The sequence below is a fragment of the Amia ocellicauda genome, chromosome 14 (genome assembly GCF_036373705.1).
Source record: "Amia ocellicauda isolate fAmiCal2 chromosome 14, fAmiCal2.hap1, whole genome shotgun sequence".
NCBI classification, from domain to species: Eukaryota; Metazoa; Chordata; class Actinopteri; order Amiiformes; family Amiidae; genus Amia; species Amia ocellicauda.
Window position 1 is genome coordinate 18255994 of NC_089863.1, and position 24037 is coordinate 18280030.

The 24037-nt window shown below is 42.1% G+C and overlaps 1 protein-coding gene across 1 annotated transcript; it reads left to right on the forward strand.

Annotated features, from left to right (window-relative positions):
• The first annotated feature begins 11886 nt into the window (after positions 1 to 11886).
• Positions 11887 to 18914, forward strand: LOC136767751 (uncharacterized). The gene is made up of 7 exons (XM_066721723.1): positions 11887 to 12230; positions 13948 to 14015; positions 14167 to 14364; positions 15894 to 15972; positions 16179 to 16533; positions 16688 to 16856; positions 17083 to 18914. Exons 1-7 carry the CDS (start codon positions 12098 to 12100, stop codon positions 18526 to 18528), a joined length of 2448 nt encoding a protein of 815 aa, XP_066577820.1. The 5' UTR covers positions 11887 to 12097; the 3' UTR covers positions 18529 to 18914.
• Positions 18915 to 24037: the final 5123 nt, after the last annotated feature.

Below are 24037 nucleotides of genomic sequence, written 5' to 3' on the forward strand. Positions count from 1 at the left end.
TCTGTGAGTTCTGGTAGTTATTTCTAACATATTGCATTTCCTAAGATTATGATGCAAAAGCCTAATATAGCAACAAAGTTAACTCTCTTTTCTCTTCCTGAGTCTAACAATGTATTTCTTGTTCTTCTGAAATTATACTGATTATACTTCATCGGTGATGGCACAGTGGATATTGAAAGAAAATGATTTTGTTGTTTTTCATGTTGTACAGAATTGGTATCTCATATCTTATTGTTGTGGTAGTACAATCAGGGCTGGTTCTAGACATTTGGAGGCCCTTGGCAAAATTTAAGTTGGGGGCCCCTGTCTTGATTGGTGGACTAGCGCAGTGGTTCCCAAGCTTTCTGGGTGGCAGGTCGCCACCCCCCCACCCTCAAAAGATGAATAAACTTTAAAACATCTCACTTTTCACAATTTTATTTGTCCATTTAAATTGGAATTTTTCTATGCATGAACCTATTCTTATTACATCTAGTACGGATGATCCTGAATCAACAGTTACAGAAGATACAGTAACGCTCTCTTTCCATTTTATACAATTTTACTAGTTATATATATAGAAGATGAGACCGAATATTCGAAAATTCAACTATTCGTTAAAGATGGCCACTTTCAACAAGTGAATCTAACATTCGATAATTAAAAAAAATAATAATAATAATAATAATAATAATAATAATAATAATAATGATTTGATTTTAAAGCCTGTACGGTTGATTGGCTCTCTACGTAGCTGTAATGAAGATTGAAGGGAGGGTGGGATTTGTTATTTCTTGTCTGTGATTGGCTGGCAATGACAGATCTCCGCCAATGGGATAGGTGGAATTCTGCAGATCTGCGCAGATCTGCGGAAATCTGCGGTGCTATAAGAACAGAGTTTCTGCGTGGAAATACTTTTGACAAAGTAAATTAAAACACTGTTAAGTGTATAATATGTGCAGTGCAATTAATCTACCACACATCTACAGCTGGTATGTTAACCCACCTAAAAGCCAAACACCCTTCTGCGAAACTAGCAATGACCGAAAAGGAAAGAGGAGCAACAAAAAAACTAATATTATTAAAACACACAGCCAGCTATTGCTATATATTTTGTTTTCACTGGAACTTGAACGCACAGGTATGTTTCCGAATGTATTTAATAAAGTAGTTGTGTAAGTATTTTAAGATAAAGTTCTGAACTTATTGCAATTGCAAAAATTGACACATTGCATTATTGCAATTAATGCATTCATGTATTTTTTGTTAATGCGTTTCCAAAATATTGCTGCAGAGAGTCGTGGCGAGCTCGTTTCCAATCGATGACATTTTGGAGCTGCAAGTTAGTCTTATGTATTTATTTAGCCGTAATTATCACCTCATATAAACTGCTGTGTGTTTTGATTTGAATCTACCAATCAGCGGCTCACAGATGCTGCTGCCTGACATCCTCTATTCTGATTGGCCAGGACTGCAGCATCCAATAAATAACCGAGACTCAGTTTCCTCTCTGTGAGTCGCGACAGTACAGTTTGTTTTAATGTGTGTCTGTAGAAAAATATATCAGTTTATCAATCAACAATCAGATCAACAGTTGTCAGATCCCCTCGGGGATTTCTTGTGTCTCGTCTTTTTACCTGTTCAGCTCTTTCCCACTCGGCCCCCCATAAAGATTTGCGACCCTAGACTCGTGTATAGGGATGTTACGGGTATGGAGGCCCGGTTATATATAACCATCACATAACACACGTAATAGTAACCACACAACACTTCAACTGTAATGTGTTGCATACTGCATATATTTACCATGACAGCCTGCATGTGGTATTTGTTAGTTTTGCATATTTAATGATTAACGAAATACGTGTAGTTTGAATGTCTTTGGTCTTATTTTGTAGCTTGATTGGATAAAAACATGAAATATCGAGATATACACTCACCTAAAGGATTATTAGGAACACCATACTAATACTGTGTTTGACCCCCTTTCGCCTTCAGAACTGCCTTAATTCTACGTGGCATTGATTCAACAAGGTGCTGAAAGCATTCTTTAGAAATGTTGGCCCATATTGATAGGATAGCATCTTGCAGTTGATGGAGATTTGTGGGATGCACATCCAGGGCACGAAGCTCCCGTTCCACCACATCCCAAAGATGCTCTATTGGGTTGAGATCTGGTGACTGTGGGGGCCAGTTTAGTACAGTGAACTCATTGTCATGGTCAAGAAACCAATTTGAAATGATTCGACCTTTGTGACATGGTGCATTATCCTGCTGGAAGTAGCCATCAGAGGATGGGTACATGGTGGTCATAAAGGGATGGACATGGTCAGAAACAATGCTCAGGTAGGCCGTGGCATTTAAACGATGCCCAATTGGCACTAAGGGGCCTAAAGTGTGCCAAGAAAACATCCCCCACACCATTACACCACCACCACCAGCCTGCACAGTGGTAACAAGGCATGATGGATCCATGTTCTCATTCTGTTTACTCTACCATCTGAATGTCTCAACAGAAATTGAGACTCATCAGACCAGGCAACATTTTTCCAGTCTTCAACTGTCCAATTTTGGTGAGCTTGTGCAAATTGTAGCCTCTTTTTCCTATTTGTAGTGGAGATGAGTGGTACCCGGTGGGGTCTTCTGCTGTTGTAGCCCATCCGTCTCAAGGTTGTACGTGTTGTGGCTTCACAAATGCTTTGCTGCATACCTTGGTTGTAACGAGTGGTTATTTCAGTCAAAGTTGCTCTTCTATCAGCTTGAATCAGTCGGCCCATTCTCCTCTGACCTCTAGCATCAACAAGGCATTTTCGCCCACAGGACTGCCGCATACTGGATGTTTTTCCCTTTTCACACCATTCTTTGTAAACCCTAGAAATGGTTGTGCGTGAAAATCCCAGTAACTGAGCAGATTGTGAAATACTCAGACCGGCCCGTCTGGCACCAACAACCATGCCACGCTCAAAATTGCTTAAATCACCTTTCTTTCCCATTCAGACATTCAGTTTGGAGTTCAGGAGATTGTCTTGACCAGGACCACACCCCTAAATGCATTGAAGCAACTGCCATGTGATTGGTTGGTTAGATAACTGCATTAATGAGAAATTGAACAGGTGTTCCTAATAATCCTTTAGGTGAGTGTATATCGTGTACCACTAAAACCAGGTGCTGTCCACTAGGGGGCCTCAGGGCACATTGCAGGAACCCTGTGCTGCCTTTCTGCAGTGAAGGTGGATCAGCTGTTTCTCTTGCTGCTGTAATGGCCGCTCATGCTGAGCCCTACATGCGCTGACGGTCTTTCCTGCTTTGCTAGAGATTGGGACGCTTCCCACTCTGGACTTCTGCAATTGTGTGTGTAAACAACCACAGCAGATGCATTGTTTCAACTTATTTCAAATAAGCTGGTGCTGTAACGTCAGTCAGACGCATGACAAATGCTGAATAAGGTGAAATAATATTCTGAAATGTATACCATACACACCATTGTATAGTATAATGATGATAGTTGCATCTCAATGCCAGCATGGGCTGCATTTCCAATTCGGACTCCTAACTGACTGCAGGTTTGCCGGTGGTGTGTCAGCTGCAGCTCTCCATTGTTTGTTTTCTGGTGTCGTCAATGATAACCGGAGTTCTGTTCTGCTCTGCATTTGTAACTCCTCACTCACGCTCTCAGCTCAATTTGAAATATATGTAGCTTCCTCATATGGAGGTCTGTGATGCTTACTACTAATAATATTGTCACTGGCTGTGCTGCAGTCTCTCTGTGCTGCCTTCACTACCAAACATGTAGACAAATGCGAATACGTTACTTATTTTACAATTATAGCATTGAAACCCTTCCATACAACAGTCTTGGACTGACTGATTACTCATCATCACTGGCTGCCTGTGTTGGCCCAGCTGTCCTGATTGGACACTTGAAGGGCTGAGGAGACGAGGAGCACCAAGATGAGCTGAATGCAGGGCCAGTGACAGAGCTGTGGGCTGCTGTTGATCGACACACTTCTGTGCAGCTGCAGATCTCTTCACATCAAAACTGCATTTCTTTATAATGGCCTGATTTAGATGCCTCATAATTATTTGAACACATCTGCAATTCAAACTCAGATAGATGTACAGTATTTAGAAATTAAGTATTTCTACCCAAATCTGTGAGTGATAATGTGGCTTTCCACATACGAGCAGCCAGACTGGGCTCTCACTGTCTGACTTTATACATCCTCCCAGTTTATATGCTGACGGTACATAATCGGAAACATGTTCTGATATAATTTCTCCTGTAGTAATTGCATTAACTGTGAGTTTTCAGAGCTGCTTTTCTCCTGTGTGGAGCTCCAGTCTAAGGCAGGACACAGAGCTCACAGCTACTGAAGACAACCAGGGCCTGACTGAGCAGCACAGGAGCAGACAGAGTGAGGAGGAGCTCAGGGGACTGGAGTCTGGACACATGGCAGTGCCACACACTGAGGGGTCAACACAGGGACTCGGGGCACTGGGGTCTGACACCGCAGAGTCAAAGTTCATAAAGAGCGACCCTGACCTGGACTCCCACCACACTGCGGATCTCTCCAGGATCCAGCCTCTGGGGTCTGAGTGTGGACCCAGTGCAGCTGGTGCTGAGCCGGGCTCTACCAGAACACAGTGTGGGCCTAGTCTGGTGTCTGATCACATCAAAGCAGAGGACGATACACTGGAGTCTGTTTACACAGTGGAGCCGAAAACAGACTCCCTTTAGAGAGACACTCTGTAACCTCAAAACTGATGATAATACAGACTGTGACGTGTGGCTTGAGCTCCCTGTGGGTGGACAGTGTGACCCAGAGTCTGCAGAGTCACCACAGCCCAGACAGCTGTGTCCCAGACCCCCAAGACCACATAGCTCCTCCAGCTCCCCATCCTCACCTCCTCCACTGTGGTATGGAAAACGGCGTCACCCGTGCACCCAGTGTGGTAAGACATTTACTCGGGCACAACATCTTCAACTTCACCAGCACATTCACACAGGAGACAAATCATACCCCTGCACCCAGTGTGGGAAGAGCTTCACTTCGTTAACCGTGTATTCCAGACACCAGTGCACTTACACTGGAGAGAGACCGTACGCCTGCACCCTGTGTGGGAAGAGCTTCACTTGGTTAACTATGTACAGTGAGGGAAAAAAGTATTTGATCCCCTGCTGATTTTGTACGTTTGCCCACTGACAAAGAAATGATCAGTCTATAATTTTAATGGTAGGAGTATTTTAACAGTGAGAGACAGAATAACAACAACAAAATCCAGAAAAACGCATTTCAAAAAAGTTATAAATTGATTTGCATGTTAATGAGGGAAATAAGTACCTGGTTTCAAGGTCTTATTCTCAGTGGGATCTCAGTAAAACTTGGCAATAACAAATGCTCACAAAATAATGAACAATAAGATGTAAGCAGAATGCAGAAAAGCACACACCAAAGAAAAGCAATAATTACATGTATTCAGAAAATCATTGAACATATTAAAAGCAATGGTATACATACTGTTGGGGCCATTTTATTTCAATCGCCAAACTTACTAAGGCTGGTATAGAGAGATTTGTATGGAGGAGGCGACACATTGCCCTGTTCCCCATAACATTCTCTTTCATACTCCCATGTCTTCCCATCTAAATCATGCCAGTCGATATAATCATTCTCACTGAGACTCACACCAAAGACAACATCACATTTCTCTTTTTTTTTCAGGGACTGTGGTTATTTATGGGCTCAAATTAGCGCCATAAGTATCGCATTCAAAAAAAAGAAAGATCGCATTCAAAAAACATTTATTGTAAACAAAAAAAAATGATGTTGAGATCAAAAATAAAAAAATAAAATGCAATTTTTTTAGAATTGTAAACAAAAAAATGGATCGAAAGCAAAAAAAAAAAAAACGAGAGCAAAACTCGCCTGCAGTTCCTGTCTTTGCTTGCGATGCTGCAATGTTTGCTTTCACCGCCAGTTTCTTTGCTTTCGATTTTTTTTTTTTCGTTACGAGTTTTGTCGCTGTTTTGTCGTGAGGGCGGGATTTACAGGGAGGCGTGGATCCTGGGTCTCCATTGGTCCAGCAGGTTTGAGTGACGGGTCAATTTTTTTTTAATTCCTTTATGGTATGGTCTCTGGTGCATTTCTTTAATTAGAAAGGTCAGTAGTGTCCCTGTGCAACAAAAGGAAACCAAAACTTTTCTGTAGTCTACTTACAATGATACTTTTATCATTTTAAATATCACCCAATGGCTAAATATGCAAAGTTACTATTGTCCCAAACATTTTTCGATAATCCAACATAAACACACACAACACAGCTGCAAAATACATTTTTATTTACTCTTTTGGTTAAAAAGAAGATGCATAGTCTGCACAGCTGGTTTAGGAGTGATGACATCTAAGACTGTGATCCTCTGGGGGTCCCAAACACAGTCCTCCTCCAGCCCACTGCGCACCATCCCACAGTTAGGCGGGACCCAGGCCGTGTCATAACCGTGGTCATGCCAGGTCTTCTGCATGTGATGCCCCTGTTTATCAATCCTCTTCACCCTCCCCACATTGACCTCCAGCCTCAGCACGGCTCGTTGGTGCTCTAGCACATCAAGAGGGTAGCGGCTGGCTTTCTCCAGGTCTCGACTCACATACACCCCTCGGCCCAGCATGCCATCCCCAGACGGTCTGAAACCATTCTTCTTGATTTCTCGTGCATTCGCCCTCGTGGTGCCGTGGTACATGACATAGGTTCTCCCATCCACAGGCTCACTCTGGCTCTGCAGGCAAGGCGGCGAGCAGGGACGGAAGTCTTCTTCTGACCACATGTTTCAGGTTCAGCACTTCAGTGGAGGCTGCAGGGCAGAATTGTGAGGAAAGAAAACACAGTGAGGCCCTGCTCAGCAGAACACTTTTGATTAAAATGTTTTACAATAATGATGATTGATGCCCCTGCCAAAGCCCTCAGAGGTGCCCCTGCCCAGGAGGGAAGCACAGTGGACCCCAGCATACCCTGGGCAGGCCTCAGGGAAGCTCTCCTGTCAGACAGGCTGAGCAGCAGGTGGAGGCAAATTCAAATACACTGCACCTAATGGAGGTGACAGGTGAGATTCGGTACATTTCTCCTGCTGATTATGGGAACTGAGGTCCCTGATTAACCAGTGGTGTGTGAGCAACTGGACAAGCTGTGCTAGAGTGAAGACAAAGTTTCGCTATTAACGTAGTTAAAAGAGTTTTCTGTCTGAATAGGCTAAGCTTTCTAGCTTAAATATATACTTTAATAGATGGTAGTTTTAAATCTCTGATCAGTTGAAAGATCTCTCAAAAGTTATTAACTTAAGTTACTTTTCTTGAGTTTGAAAAAGTTTTCAAACTTTAACAGTAGCCAGCTTTCATACAGGATCATCTCTGAATATCACTTGTTTTATCACAATTATTTATATGTATTAGTAAATATTTTTATACAATTTGCAATCATTTAATATTAAAATAAAATATGCAATACACACACACATATATATATTGATAACAACAATAAGTGTGTGTGTGAAGGTATGTTTAAAGCATATGCAACCTACCAGTTTTAGTTGAGGCAGCTGTGTGGTTTCAGTGTGCTTATTTATCTAGTTGCTGAATTTTAAGTTTCATTTTCCATAAATGACCTATATCATTTTACATCTGTTTGGAGATTTTACCTTTGTACTGTTATTATGAGGTTATTTATAGTTAATGAATTACTTGAGAAGCAACCTGTAAAATGGTTGAAATGGTTGCATTGTCAGTCCAAGGCAGTAAACCTCACCAGCTGGATTAAAAGCAACAAAAACACTATTTGCTACTAATGGTTTGACCTGATCCGGCTGACAAAGGTGATTTACTGGTGTTATTCGACTGTTGTCATAAGAAAGTGCTTTAGTTTACATCATGTGGTCCTGGAGTTCATTCAGCGCAGGGTAAAGCACAGAGGCCATGTCAGGGATAAGAAACTATAGTGTGTTTTTCAGTATTAAGGCAGAGAGTCACGGGAGTGTACTCAGATTCATATGGACATAATCAAAACCTCAACTGTGAGATATTGAGTTATAAACAAACCTGGCATAAAGAACATAAATAAAACTTAACCCATCATTAAAATGCCGTGGAGGGGATCCTAGAGAGAGGTAGTCAGGTACAGGCTGGGGTCAGTGCCGGCAAACCGTAATATCCAGGAGTATGCAGAAGGTGTGGTTGTGAAGGCAAGCAGGGGGTCAGCAATCAAGCAAACAGACTAGTAAGGACAATCCAGGAATCTGTCACGGTCAAACCAGTCTTTCCACATTCTTCCCTACCAGGTGCACCTGTTCTGTCCTCCTCTCCTATCATTGGTCAATCCTTCATTCACCTTGTTCAATCCCTCTCTCCTTCACAGTACTTAAACCCCTCTGTTTCCTAGATTCATTGTGAAGTCTTGCATTCTCTCCTGGATAATTTCTAAGCCTTGTTTCTTGATTGCCTTGCTGTGTATTTTTGACCTCTTGCTTCCATCTCTCGTTTACCCCTTTCGGATCTCCCTACTAGCCTGTTCGCTTGATCGTTTGACCTGGACTGTCCCTGTTTATGCTCTCTCGTTTTGCCCTTATTGGATTATCTGCTTCAACTCTAAAAGCCTGCACTTGGATCCTTTCCTTTGGTACTAGAGGACGCCACAGAATCAGTGGCCAAAAGACAGGAACGAGAAAATGGTTAGTGTAACAGTGTAGTTGACTAGACTTAGCAATGATAGGGAGTCATAGAGGGGGTTGCATGTGTAGCAGAGGTGTGATGGAGAGTGCTGGTCCAACTGGAGCTGAGGGTCATTGAGCAAGTGTACATGGTGTTGGGTAATTGCAGGATGAATGTGACTGAGCCAGGGTTACAATTCAGGTGATCAAGATGAGCAAACTCTTCCTTTTATTGTAACAACTTAGTGTTGGCAGAGAAAAGAAACTGAAAATGTTATCTGCCAAAGGAATCTCCTGGTTGTACGAGAGGAATCATTCTGCTGAAAAAATAAAATAAAATAATATATTTGCTTTGACTGTGCTGGGCAGTGGGAGGCTGGGAGTCTCCAGATAGCACAGCCCTCCTTGTACTCCTTGTGGGAGTTGTTGAGGAGTCCTGATCAGGGGGCAGGCCAGAGGAATGGCAGCAGAGAGAGAGGGGCATAATATTTTTCTATTATTTTTTAAAGGCTGACAGTGTGACGCACTTATATAAACAGTGGTTACTCTTTATTGACCTGTGGTTCAACATCATCATCATCTATCTACCAAAGATGGAATCAAGACCACATGTCCCGAGACTAGACCAAGACCAAGCCTTTCAAGATTGTGACCAAGATCAATATATCTGCATTCTGTAATTCATTTTGCATTGTTTAAACCTGATGGATGAATGGGGACTGGTTATATTACATTTTCTCTGGTACTAAAAGCAATCATTTTGTAAAAAGAAACAAACTGTTATAGAAAATAGTGTGTTGCCTGGAAGGGCTCTAGTTAGTTTATTCAAAGGGAAGCCTATGGCTAATGAAAGCAGGAAAGGTTTAGTAATTTGGTAATTAAAGGTTACTCTGAGAGTACTGTATGATAAATTACCTACATAGATAATTAGTAGTCTTCAGTAATAATTAGTAATTTTGAGACCAAGTCCTCAAAATTTGTCAATGAGGTCGGCCTCCAGACCAAGACCATCTACCTATCTATATGTGTGTGTAAAAGATAGACAACTTAATTGAGTTTTGGCTTTTTATAAACAGTCCAAATGTAGAGTTTCATTTTCTGTAACATTAGTGCATCTATAATTATGAAGTATTCCAAGTTTTAAAAACATTTTATATCACGGAAACTAAATTCAGATGAGCATACCCCTCCTTCTTCAGTCAGGACTTGGCTTTACTAGAGAAATGAAAGTTTAAATGTTTTCATTTCTTTAAACCAGTAATACCATAGGAATTGTATCTTTGTAATAGAGTCTAATATATATAGAGAGAGCATACAGGAAATAGATGCTGTATTTATTTGTTTATTTGGAGAGGGGGGCAAGTGGGGCCAGATTAAATCAAAACTTTGACCCACCTGCTAATAGAAAACTACAAATCTGTACATCATACCAGTTACATTTCTGATTAGAAGAAAGTGGCATCTTACTAAAAATAAAGCAGCAACTGAGTACAGTTCTGTAGTTTTTATATTAGCGGGTGGGTCACAGTTTTGTTTTAATCCGGACCCTGGTCTGGGTTTCTCTGCAGTAAAGGACGTTGTGAGTGTGTGGGTGGCTGGAGGGTTGGTGGTTTATAGTGCAGGGCTCTTCAGACCCAGTGCAGCAGGGAGAGAGGGGTGGGACTATAGAGCGAACCTGATCCGTGACCTACTTTTGGGCCGCCGCCATCTTGGTAGGCAAGTCCTGCCCTGACTACATTAAGTTCTAGCACTTCAAAAGAAAAATAGCATCTAAATCTGTGACTAATGCTAAGAAAAAACTACAAAAATCATGATAAGTGCTAATCGGACAAAGTAATTGAACTACCATGAAATTAAAGTCATGGTAATTTTTTAACAATATTAAACAATCATAATGTTATATCAGGTTTACAGTTAGCTGTTTATTTAAAATTTAAATGTAATATGAATTTAATTAAATATTGCTTAAAGAATACCAGTTCAACAAACCAGTTCAACAAACCCCCCTATCACATTATATTGTTACTGTTGCTTTTGTTTTTATTATATAAATAAGTGTTGACTCATCATTTTGTTTTTATTTTAGCTTGTCTGCAACCTGACTTTAATTTGGATCATTTTGAGTTTTGCAGGCTAGTTTGGATCTACATTGGTCAATATGATCAGAGTCATGTTCAATATGCTAAAGTTTTCATTATTGAATAAACACATTTGCTAACCATATTTTGGCTATACATGTTTATTTATATGAACCTCCTTTGGTTGGATATTTTAAAAATGTAAAGGGATATTTGGCAAATTGATCAGGATCATCGTGGTACGATGCATAATCTATCAATGATTAGAGAACAGGTCAGATCCTGATCAGAATGCATACATGTGTGGGCTGATATGGATTTACACTGAATGCTTCACAAAATGTAAGCAATATTGATAATAATCATTCGAATTATTATTATTAATAATAATAATATTTGTATCTTAGCAGATGCCCATATCCAGGGCAATTTATGAATTAGTTTAATAAATACTTTTATATCGAATCGAGATTGGTACCTGTACATTGCCACGAGCTTTTTTCACAGAAATAAACATGAGTTTGAACACGTCTCAACTTTTACTTTAATCTTAATGCAGACTTTGGGATGCGGGAGGCTCAATAACAGTGCTATCCTTTAGCTATGCTGTAAACGTGGGAGGATCGATGATCTATAGTACAATTATAAACAACTATTATTAATATCAAACATGATTATTTACTGCTATGTGGCAGATCAGCAGCAGCCTGTCCCGCTAGGCTTTCCTTCCTGCAGATTAAGACAGAAGAACAAACTCTTCACACACGTTTACACCAGTGACTTAAACTGGGATTACAAATGCGAATGACAAATCATTTATATAGGCACCAACTAAGTCAGTATTGGAGAAAATCACCAAGGAATCCGCAATATTTCTTTCAATCACACCGCACAAGTTGGCTTCGCTAAGAATCTTGTTGTGACGTCAACTTCGGCGGCTCTCGGCTTTCTCCGTGAGCGGCGAGTCATGGGAAATGTTCCTTCCAGCGCAGTCGCTTTGAGCAGCTGCGCAGCTGTGCAGACCTTGCAGTCGGTGGATGCGGGAGCTGCCGACGTGTTTTCCGGCTGAGTTCACGCAGACGGGTAACCCGGACGGGTCTGTCGCCGAGTCTGCGCAGGCAAAGCATGCGTGACGTCAGCGGGCGGAGTTTGTGCTTCAGTTCAGACCGAGGGAAACGACTGAAAACAGCAGCGGCTTCATGTTGTTACTCAGCTGCTCATTTACACCCGCAGCGCCCTGTGTGAGATCTGGAAGGCGGTGGAAGAGACGGTGTCGGAGTCCCGGGTGGAAATAACCCGCAGACAGAGAGAAAACGAGGCGCTGAGGCGGAGGCTGCAGGAGCTCATGGTGGCGGGGGAGGCGGCTGTGTGTCACTGGAGCTCCGGAGCGGACGGGCCGCCTGTGCAGAGCCGAGGAGCCGGGAGGAGAGAGTGGAGCTGCGGCCGGACGGAGGGGGAGGCCCGGGCCGCCGGCGCTGGTAACGTGTCGTGTGTTTGTTCTGTCTCTGCTGTCATCCCCCCCGTATTGGTTTCACTGTTTTCACGTAATCATGCCGCCAGAAGCGAGTTCGCGTTACAAGAACGGGGCTTCAGTTAGTTTCCAGTAGTCAAAGTCAATTCTACGGTGGCCCTGAAAGTGCAAAACACAGATGCAAAAATAAACACGCAATTGACCCAGAAACAAAAAGCAGAACGCAATTGCAAATAGAGAAGCACAGAAACAAAACGAGAAACACAGGAGGAAGAAAACATTTATTACCAGTTTGCTTTATCTACAGTCCTACCAACAGAAAAGCTGTTCCGGGCAAAAGCTGTACGAAAAAACAATCAAAAACGTTGTATCGTCTTCGTAATGACATTATCCTTCAAGAAAAGACTATGGGTATAAATACTTTAATAAATCTCTTATAATCTCTTGAAAATAACAGCCATTACAATCATAACCACACAACCTATGTTTTTGTTTTTAAATGTTCCCAGATCTCACGGTGATAAAATAAGGAAGATATGGCGAAGTTGGTAAAAAAATAGACAGGCTGACATTAAATTAAAGCTTAGCATTAATTTCAATCATAATGAGGAGAAATTAGTAACTTTAATAATTTCATTCAGAATGACGGAGGTGCTCCATGTAATGGCGTTTGTCAGAGTAACGTTAGCACAGCGCCCTACAAATTGCGTTTTTTTTTTTAACTTCAGGGCCACCGTACACGGACCTTCTAGATGAACAGCGGTTGTCCGTTAGTGACGCCGGGGATGCGATCGGTTTCCTCCTCGACTCTCCAGTCTGTCGGATTTGTTCGCCATAACGAAGACCTTGTGTGCCATATAATATACTGTATATAATGCGTGTGCGTGTGTATTACACTTCATATTAATTCACGTCTGCCAAACAAATATAACAAAAACAGACCTCATAGTGATTATTGTGTTTTATACACGTACTAAACAGTTAATTGTGAATACTTGCAAGTCCTCTTGAGTAAAATCAAAAAAATGACTTAATTATAATGATTATTAATAATTGAAATGCACCTATGCCTAAGAAATGTATTTAACAATATTATTTGTTTTATTTTTAAAATGTAGATTAATCATGTTGGCTAAATGATGTCAATGCTTCAAACTGCTGTTATTTCCAGGACTCTAAACATATTTGTAACAACCGAGTCAACCAAACTGACTTTTCCTTGCTTTTGTGGCGTGCAGTTGGTGAACGACTCGTTCTTGCCCAGATCCTTACGCTGCCCATTTTTCCTGCTTCTAACACATCAACTTTGAGGTCAAAATGTCCTCTTGCTGCCTAATATATCCCACCCACTGACAGGTGCCCTGATAACGAGATTATCAGTGTTATTCACTTCACCTGTCAGTGCTCATAATGTTATGGCTGATCTGTGTATATATATATATATATATATATACATTTTTTTTTATTGCATTCCCTTGGCAGGTCTCTTGTCATACAAATTGAAGAACTTAATGTGAAATGTATCTAGAAATATTAAATTCTTAGAGTTTTAAAGCTGACTCTGTTCCTCTGTTACATTGGATCTGGTAAAGTTGATTAAATGAATTTGTTGGCTAGCAATATACTGAAATATATTAGCTGCATGACAGAACATGCAAATCGTGTCTATAGAGATTGTTGATTGTCTCTCTCTGTGTCCCTCTCTCCCTGCCCATCTGTCTCAGGGTCAGACAGGGAGAAGCTGCAGGAGAGGGAGCCTGTGGTGACCAGGCGGCCAGACAACCAGTACAGGGTGAGTAACGCTGCGCCACTGCTGCGAGGAGGGGGAGGGACTGTCTATGCTCTGACCCGTCTCCCAGTGCGCTGTGTAGCGTCTCTGCGTCTGCGTCTCTCTGCGTATCCAGCAGCCCCTGTGTTTCAGTGCCTCTTTGTGTGTTTTGCAGGAGCCGGTGTTCATGCCACTCAAGGTGGAGATGGGGGACAGCGGGGCCTCCTTCCCGCCCGAGCTCCACGTCAAGGATGAGCCGCTGTACGAGGAGTATGATCATGCAATGACCACGCCCTTTACAATGACCACACCTCACACACTGGCCCCAACCCATGCGTTGCTCGACAGAGTCAAAGATGAACCTGACACAAAGGTCTGTGTCTTTCTTTCTCTCTCTGACCCTGTTCACATTTGAAAACTAGTCCCTAAATCTTTTGAGGCGACCTAACTTTAATTATGACTTTCTGGGCCCTGGGCCGGATGGAAAGCATCAGTGTGTGATGCAACTCAAGCCCTGCCCCCAGAGACTCATGTGTCCGAGTCACAGGCAGCAAAACAGCTTGCAGGACACACAGTGTTGTCTCTGTATTGTTTGAATGTCATATCGATCTATAGCCTTACATGTATAGATACATTTTGCTATCTCACATCTTTATATATATATATATTAAAAAGTATAGGTATAAGTACTGAGTTATAATGATGTAAACAGTTCAAACTACTCAGTCAATGAAAATAAGTTTGTGTAGCTGGTAAACTTGCTCTTGTTTTTTCTACTTCTAAGTATAATTGAAGTTTAACAGTATGCATTTTACACGTGAAAATTGTGAAAGGGACCATAACTTTATTCACTTATTCAAACTTTGCATTAAAACAATACATTTAACTGAAGCAGGTTTCCATTCAAATCAATGCATTTAAAAACGAGACCAGCTGTTTCCTGTCCAATCTGACATGCAGTTATATTGAGCTGAGCAGTACAATCACAAATGCTGGCGTTGGAGGTAACAACTGGGACGATGCAGAAATTAAAGCACTGTTTACAATGTGGATGGAAGATAAAAAAGAAACCGAAGAAAGTGTATGAGCGCTGCTGTCTGAGGATCAAAGTATAGAAGCTTCACAGAGGCTGCTTTCAATGGGTATCAGTCCCTCTCCCGAACAAGTTAAAAGGAAAATCACAATGCAAAGATCAGACTTTAAAAATGTGAACAAATGCAGTGGAGTCTAGAGAAAAGGTTGCACGTTTTTCTGAGGAACTCTGAGAAGGAATACTGAGCAGCAGCTTGAATTGCATGGGACACATCGACCTGCAGCAAACAGCACCGAAGAGACCACTTCAAACTTGTAATATATGTAGTGTGTGTGTGTGTATGTAATGCACATTTTCAGATTATAAATCTCAATAGGCTATTGATAACTAATGCATACGATTTCTTGTGATTTAATGCAGATGTCCTACTAAATGTGCTTCAGGGTGAATTGTATAACAGCACTTTTAGACTTGCAGAACCGAAGACAGAGATTTGTTATATTAGAAAGCGTTGTCTGCAAAGGGTTAAGATACTTTCAAAGAAAATATAGAACCGAACAACAGCCTATATATTTCAATGTTAATAAGTTGTGATTATAAATATATTGCATACACTTAGGCCTGTGAACGTGGTCTCTTTTTTTTTTTTTTAAGAAAAAGTAGGACTAAATTTGAGGTGGCCCAGGACCAGCCTAATAAGTGTGAACGGGGTCTCTGTGCCTCATGCTGTCCGGTGTCGGGGCTGTTGATGTTGCTGGTGTTTTCAGGTGGTTAGTGGTTGTTGTCATTATTGTGTGAAACGCATTCGCTGCTGTTATTGTGGTTGTTGTTGAGTAACGATGGTTTGACGTTTTGTCGTTGTTGTGCAGGAGTTCAATGCTGCAGAGGAGCTGAAGATCAGCGCAGTGTTCTCTTTGGTAGGACACACAGCCGAAGAGATGGAGGGAGGTATGTAAGGACAGGGAGGGAGGGAGGGAAGTGTGCCCAGTGAAAGCTGGTCTGTCTGACTGTACTCTATGCAGTGGAGCAGCACTACAGTCACATCTAACCCTGTCTCCCCCCACATTTTTTCTACCTCCCCATTCTCCTCTCTCTCCCTCCTCCTCTCTCACTCTTTATTCCTCTCTTTCTCTGCCCCCCCCTCTTCTGTACAGCCCCTGCAGCTTCCCCACATTACCCCACCGTGTCCGGGTTGGGCTCCGTCTCTGTGTCCGGACCGGCGCCTGGGGTGGGGGAGGCATTGGGGGTGACTGTCCGTCCCAGGCTTCTAACAGTGCCTGCTGACCCCCAGGTCCCTCCGCCCTCCTCGCTGCCCCTCCGCCCCACTGCCTCAGCCCCCCCAGTTATCAAGCTGTCGTGCTCCGCCTGTAAGGTGCTGCTGCAGAAAGGCCAGATGGCCTACCAGCGCAAGGACTCCACTCAGCTGTTCTGCTCCACGCGGTGTCTGACTGGCAGCACGGTGCCCGCCGTGCCCACCGTGCTGAGGAAGACCTGCCACTTCTGCCTCAAGTGAGCTTGGGGGGCAGGGAGAGTGGTGGGGGGAGTGCATCTTGTCTGTCTGTGCATTTGTGTGTGTCTTCTGTATCTAACTACTCTTCTTTCTTTTGTCTCTCCCTCCTCCCTCTTTTTCCTCTCTCTCGTCTCCCCTCTTTCTCTCTCTCAGGGAGATTGGTATCCCCAAGGATGTGATCTCGGCCCCTGTGGACACTGTGGGGACGGTGAAGGATTTCTGCAGCACGCCCTGTCTGTCTGCATTCAACTATGAGTGCAAGACCACGGCGTCCACTCATGGTGTCACCATCAAGTGCAGCATGTGCCGGAGGACAGCCATAGTGAGACATGCACACTCGCACAGACCGATGCACACACACACACTATATTAAGACATTTATTTCATATTTAAACTAAAATGTGTGTATATGTACGTGTTGTGTGTCCCCTGCCTGCATATGTCCTGTGTGTCCTATGTGTCTCTGGCCTGCCTGTGTCACTGTGTATGTCTGTGTGTCCCCTGACTGTGTTTGTGTCTCTCTCTCTAACCCCTCCCCGCACACACAGATCCGCCATGAGGTGAACTACCAGGGTGTGGTGCACAAGCTGTGCAGCAACTCCTGCTTCTCCCGCTTCTGTTCTGTCAACAACCTCACTGTGAACTGCTGTGAGAACTGCGGGGGCCACTGCTACAGCTGGGGGAAGCAGTGTCACGTGCTGCAGGTTGAGGGCGCCGCCAAGAAGTTCTCGCCTAAGTTAACAAACCACAACCCTGACCTCCACCGACACTCCAGATCTCTCCAGGATCCAGTCTCTACCAGAACACAGTGTGGGCCCAATCTGGTGTCTGATCACATCAAAACAGAGGACGATACACTGGAGTCTGTTTACACTGTGGAGCCCAAAACACAGACTCTTACAGGAGAGAAACTCGGTAATCTCAAATCTGACGATACTACAGACAGTGCCTGTGACCTGGGGCCTGAGCTCCCTGTAGGGGGACAATGTGACCTGTGGCTTGTAGGTGGACAGTGTGACCCAGAGTCTGCTGTTCAGAAGGTGGGGCTCAGTGAGGAGAGGGACAGTGCGAGGAGGGGGGAGAGCACTGGGACACAGCACAGACAGCCGTGTCCCAGACCCCCTAGACCCCATTGCTCCTCCAGCTCCCCCTCCTCACCTGCCCCACTACGGAGTGGAAAACTGCGTCGCCAGCCCCAGGGTGGGAAGAGCCTAACTCACATTGGTGTCTTAAGTAGACATCTGTGCTCTCCCACACAAGAGGGATCATATCAGTGCACCCAGTGTGGTAAGAGATTCAATCAGGCAGAAAACCTTAAAAACCACCAGCACACGCACACAGGAGAGAAAACGCATAGCTCCTCCAGTTCCCCCTCCTCACCTACCCCATTACAGAGTGGAAATCTGTGTCATCAGCCCCAGGGTGGGAAGAGCTTAACTTGCATTGGAGTCTTAAGTAGGCATCCTCCCAGTCACACAGAGGAAAGACCATACCAGTGCACCGATTGTGGTAAGAGATTCTTTCAGGCAGAACATCTTAAAGTCCACCAGCACACTCACACAGGAGAGAGACCATGCTGTACACAGTGTGGGAAGAAATTCATTTTGTTTTCCGAGTATATTAGACACCAGCGCATTCATACAGGAGAGAGACCGTATCTCTGCATACATTGTGGGAAGAGATTCGCTCAGGCAGGCACCCTTAAAGTCCACCTGCGCACTCACACAGGAGAGAAACCATACTGCTGCAGCCAGTGTGGGAGGAGATTTGGTGAATTATCAAGCTTTCACAAACACCAGCGGGTTCACACAGGAGAGAGACCGTATCCCTGTACCCAGTGTGGGAAAAGATTTTCTCAACGAGGTTCCCTTAAAATCCACCTGCGCAGTCATACAGGAGAGAGACCATACTGCTGCACCCAGTGTGGGAAGAGCTTCAGGGAAGCAGTAGTTTTGAGAAGACATCAGCGTATTCACAGAAAGGAGCAGAATTGAGGTGGTGTATTTGGGATTTATCTGCTCCCGAAAATTATTCATTATGAATTCTTAGAACTGTTTTGAGTTTGATTCTTTCATGTTTAATTTTCAGTAGGAGCGGTTTGGAAACAAAACATTTCACATTTGAACATGTAAAGATACTGATTCAGTTTACCTCCGAGTGCTCAGTTTACTCTTTTCATGTATATGTTTTTGGCAGACTTGTAGTTTAGTTACCATAGTCATTGATTTTGTTTGGACTCAGATCTAAAGTGGGCTGTTCCTAAATTAAATTCACCATTACAATGATTACAGCTTAGTTGGTCTGTTTTTCTATTTCTCTTTGTTTACTCATGTTTATTAACATTATCTACATTAAATAAAATAAACACTTTAGGAGACCATTTCCATTGTCAATTTTCCTAATGATGTGCTTGCACATTATACTATTATGCAATATATATCAAATTGTATTTTAGTGCTTGAGAACCCTGAAAGTCTTCTGTTAACCCCTGATTAATATGAAGGTTATTTTTGTCGCTCATTCAGTTTTTGCTTACACATTGTATTGTACATTTATGGACATATAAAATAATAATAGCACTTCAGCAGCTCCATCATTTTTTGAATATATCCCTTTTAAGTGTGGGCAAAAATAATCTTTAATCCTCATTCAAATAAGATCAATCAGTCTTAATTGTTGTTGTAGAGCAAGGGCCAGATGTTAGAAAAAACAGGAACAGGTGCAGACAGGCAAACAAATGTGGTTTCCAGAAATGTATTAATGGTCACTGGTTATGAAAAACTGCCATAAGGAGTAACAAAATTTCTAACAAATCTCAGTCCAGCAAAGAAAATCAAGAAAAGGAACAAAAACACTACCAGCAGGATAACTGAGGCCACAGAGCTTCCTCGTACCAGGGTCGCCTTTAACTGTATATTTGGTATAGGACCTCTGTGACATCCTACCCACTAACTCCTTGGTCCTGCTTTTCTACTATAGTCCACTCAGCCCCACCCCCTGGACCAAACCATTAGAAAATAGTGGTGGTAGGAAGAAAGATGGAATTACACACCCCCCAACATACATTTCCAAAATAATTTTACATAAACATAACTTATAATAAAGTGATTTTATTTAAAAAAAACTAAGAAAATTACATTCCACACCAGGAGCTTAAACCCCTTCCCAATGTCATTAATAAAGTGATCTAGATCACTAAAGTCCCTTCCTAAGATGGCCTCTGTAACCCTCCACTGCCTTCCCCAAGATGGCTGCTTCACTACCCCACCCTAGGTAAGCCTTTGGTTGGGAGGGTTTTTCCAAATGTCTTTAACTGAAGGATTGATCTACTCCATCACAATTGTATATAGCAGAACACATTTCCAAAGCATCTCACAACATGTGCATCATACAATTAATACATAATTTGAATGTTGCAGTATTGCTACAGTGCAGTAAAATGCATGGATTAAATTTCATCACACATGAAGTTTGAGGATTATAGTGCTAAAATACATTTAAAATATTCTCAATGCGTTACACTGCAGCAGAGAGACTCATGGTTGGTGATGTCACACACGCACACTGCTCACTTGCTTTCTATCACACAGCATTATAACTGTCAACAAAGCACTTCCCAAAGTTACAGCTGTATTCAACAAAAAGGGGGTTCCTACAGCACTACTTCTGACAAATCTAACATTAAAAAATAAATTACAATGAGTTTAATTTACTTCAGAAACCCCAACACCCCAGCGTCACACCATCTCACAATACAAACAATATCACATATTATAACAAAATGTCAATCAAAGGTCAATAGAGTTAATTCCCTTCACATATGGGGATCCCAGTTAGAGTCCAGTGCTGCTTCTGATTTGATGTGAAATTGCATGATCTCACTGGGGGAAGATGACTGGGGATTATCTGAACAAGGTGGGGGAATGATGATTTTGATCATGTGGAAATGTAGAAGTCTGTTAGCCAAGGGGCTGAGATTACAGGATCCAGACAATTTACTTATTTGTGTATTTATTTTGTGTAAAATAAAGGTTAGGCACTGTGGGACACAGGAACAGGGGGACCGGGTATCGTGGATCGGGTACCGGCAGGACAGGGCAATCAAGGCAAGGTAAGGATGTGGTCATGGTCACAGTTAAGGGTCAGGTGATCAGGCAAATAGAGTAACGAGGGAAGTCCAAAGTCGTGGTCGGGAGGTCAGGCAAGGAATCTAGGCAACAAGACACGGGGAGAAATGCTCAGAGATGTAGTGATTAAACTGACAAAACCTTGACGAACCTTGTGTTCGTGAAGGGTTTATATCAGGAGCAGGAAACCGGGTTGGGAGGTGCAGAACGAAGGAGAGCAGGGGCTTATAACAGGAATGCTGATTGACAGAAGGGAGCCATCTTTTTGGCTCTGTATGCCACCACAATGGATTTGAAAGGAAACAATCAAGATGTGCTTTGAGACTTTCATCTTTAATTTGAGGGTAGTTACATCCAAATTGGGTGAACGGTGTAGGAATTACACCCCTTCTTATATGTGGACCCCCCAATTTTAGGGGCTTAAAAGTATTTGGACAAACTAACATAATCTTGAATCATGAAGTTGTGAGTTTCAATACTTGGTTGCAAATCCTTTGCAATCATTGACTGCCTGAAGTCTGGAGCCCATAGACATCACCAGATGCTGGGTTTCTTCCCTGGTGCTGCTCTGCCAGGCCTGCACTGCAGCTGTCTTTAGTTCCTGCTTGTTCTTGGGGCGTTTTGCCTTCAATTTTGCCTTAGAAATTAAAACAAACCAATCAGAGAGATAGCGAAAACATCAGGTGTGGCCAAATCAACTAATTGGTACATTCCTAAAAAGAAACAATGCACTGGTGAGCTCAGGAATCCCAAAAGGCCCAGAAGACCATGGAAAACAACTGACAGAAGAATTCTTTCCCTGGTGAAGAAAAACCCCTTCACAACAGTTGGCCAGATCAAGAACACCCTCCAGGAGGTAGACGTATCTGTGTCACAGTCAATAATCAAGAGAAGACTTCACCATAGTAAATACAGAGGGTTTACCACAAGATGTAAATCATTGGTAAGCCCCAACAACAGGAAGACCAGATTAGAGTTTGCCAAAAAACATCTAAAGAACCCTGTACAGGGCATGTATGGCTGCCAAGGGAACTGGTTCCCTTGTATTTATTGCTGACAAAAGCAGCAGGATGAATTCTGAAGTGTTTAGGGCTATATTATCTGCTCAGATTCAGCCAAATGGTTCTGAACTCATTGGACGGTTCTTCACAGTGCAGATGAACAATGACCCGAAGCACACTGCGAAAGCAACCCAAGACTTTTTTAAGGTGAAGAAGTGGAATGTTCTGCAATGGCCAAGTCAATCACCTGACCTGAATCCAATTGAGCAGCATTTCACTTACTGAAGGCAAATCCATTGTGGTGGTGTACAGAGCCAAAATGATGACAATTGTGTCACTGTCCAAATGTTTATGGACCTAAATGTATGTCCCTTCCCCTGAGCTTTTAACTATGCCTTCACATCTTATCTGCAATTAGTAGCACACTAATCTATGATGTAGGACATGTATTAACTGTATATTTTATTATGCACTTATGTAATTTTGAACTTGAAATTTGTACTCATAAATGTACCTTTATCTTTTAATTTATCTTTTAATTTTTAACACAAACTTCTTACAGCACCAGACAGGATGCACTTGAGGTTAACACTTGAAATGTAGGCTACATACAGTAATTCCCAACCTCTACCTTGATTCTTTCCCCATTTATAGGTTTTTGTTTAGAAACAACAGCATGTTGACATTTGTCCCCTTCAGTCTGTTTCTTCTTTGGCTCACTAACTCTCCTGCGTTTGAAAAAAAAATATTTCTGAGGGTACAGATGAAGCCATGAATCTCAGGTATTTTGCTGCAAGTCTGCTTAGGGATGGGAATGTTTGCTCATGCTCTTGCCAGCAATGTAATGGGTCCTGGTCCCGGGGAAATTAACTTTTCCTCTAAGTAACAGCGCATTTCAATGAGTGCATCAGTGCTTGTTGAGCAGTGTTGTTGGGCAAACAGAACTTGAATGGACAGGAGGTACTCCAGGACTGTTTTGAAAACCACTGCTCTAAACTAATGTTGTCAGATGTATGTTGTCCATAGAAACTACAGGTTTCTTAAACAAACTCCTGCATTTGCCAGTTATCAATGAAATAATAGGACACAGTCAAATATGCATCTGTGGACCTTGAAGTCCAGATGTCTGTTGTGAGAACCTTACTTTGTCTTGACAGTCTTTATACATGTCGGCAATTGTACCTTCCATCAAGTGTTTGAGGCTTGGGATTTTAAGGGTCTTGACAAATGCATTAAAACCCTCTATCCTTAACAATTGAGATTGGCTGGAGGTCCCTCACAATCATCTCTCACAGGCTTCTTGTAACCTCTGCAGCATTCTGGGAGTCATCTATGAAAAATAAAAATACTTATGCCCTACAAGCTACACTACATGCAGTTAAACAGTATGGGCAGTAAATGGGAGTAACTCTCATTCACTCTAAAATAGTTAGACTAAGTAGCTACAGGCAATTACTTAACATTTAAAATGTGTAATTTAATTAATGTATGAAGAGTTTCATTCCAAAATGCATTATCCACCATTTGATAAGTGACACCTTTGAGTTATTATTTGAGATATTCACCAGATAATTCCTGAAGGTATTAGCAACCTGAGATCTTTACAGAGATTTTAAAAGATATAATCTGTTTTGAAATACATATACATTTTTTTCTACAAAATATTTTGGAATAGTGTAAGGAAACTGCTATAATATATATTAAACGAATGCTTACAGAGTGAAATAGAACACCGTTTGTTTCCTTTCAATGTTTCTTTTCAATGTTCAATGTTACAGCGGCTCACGGATGATGTGTTTAATTAATAAGTAATTTATATTAAGATGAATAAAGAGAATACTCTGTCCAAATACTGTAAAACGCTGTACTATTCCATGCAGTGTGGAATTTCTATAAAATACAGCCATTACAAAAATCGATCATATATTTATTTGGACATTATTGTTTTTTAAAAAAAGGTTGCATAATCCATCCATCCATCCATCCATCTTCGGAACCGCTTATCCTGGTGAGGGTCATGGGAGCCGATCCCGGGAGGCATAGGGCGCAAGGCAGGAATACACCCAGGACAGGACACCAGTCCATCACTGGCTGTTGCATAATATACATAACTAATACCCTGCAGAATCAGAATGTATAGAAATGAGGCCCAATGTAAAACAACTTTTAATCTATTAAATTAACATTATAGTGATACATTTAATTTAATTTGGATTATTTTAATTAAATGTATTCAAACCATTAGTTACAACATACAATAATGTGTTCGATGTCATTGCATGTATTACTGTACTTCATTAATCAAAAAGGGAGTTTAAAAATACGCATGCTCAGCATTGCGTAGAAATCTAAGAGACGTAACCGGAGAGGCAGCC

Coding starts and splice junctions, on each gene's coding strand:
- LOC136767751 (XM_066721723.1), top strand. CDS start 12,098: ATGGTGGCGGGGGAGGCGGCTGTGTGTCACTGGAGCTCCGGAGCGGAC. Junction 14,016..14,166: donor GGCCAGACAACCAGTACAGG/GTGAGTAACGCT, acceptor TGTGTTTTGCAG/GAGCCGGTGTTCATGCCACT. Junction 16,857..17,082: donor TGTGCCGGAGGACAGCCATA/GTGAGACATGCA, acceptor CCGCACACACAG/ATCCGCCATGAGGTGAACTA.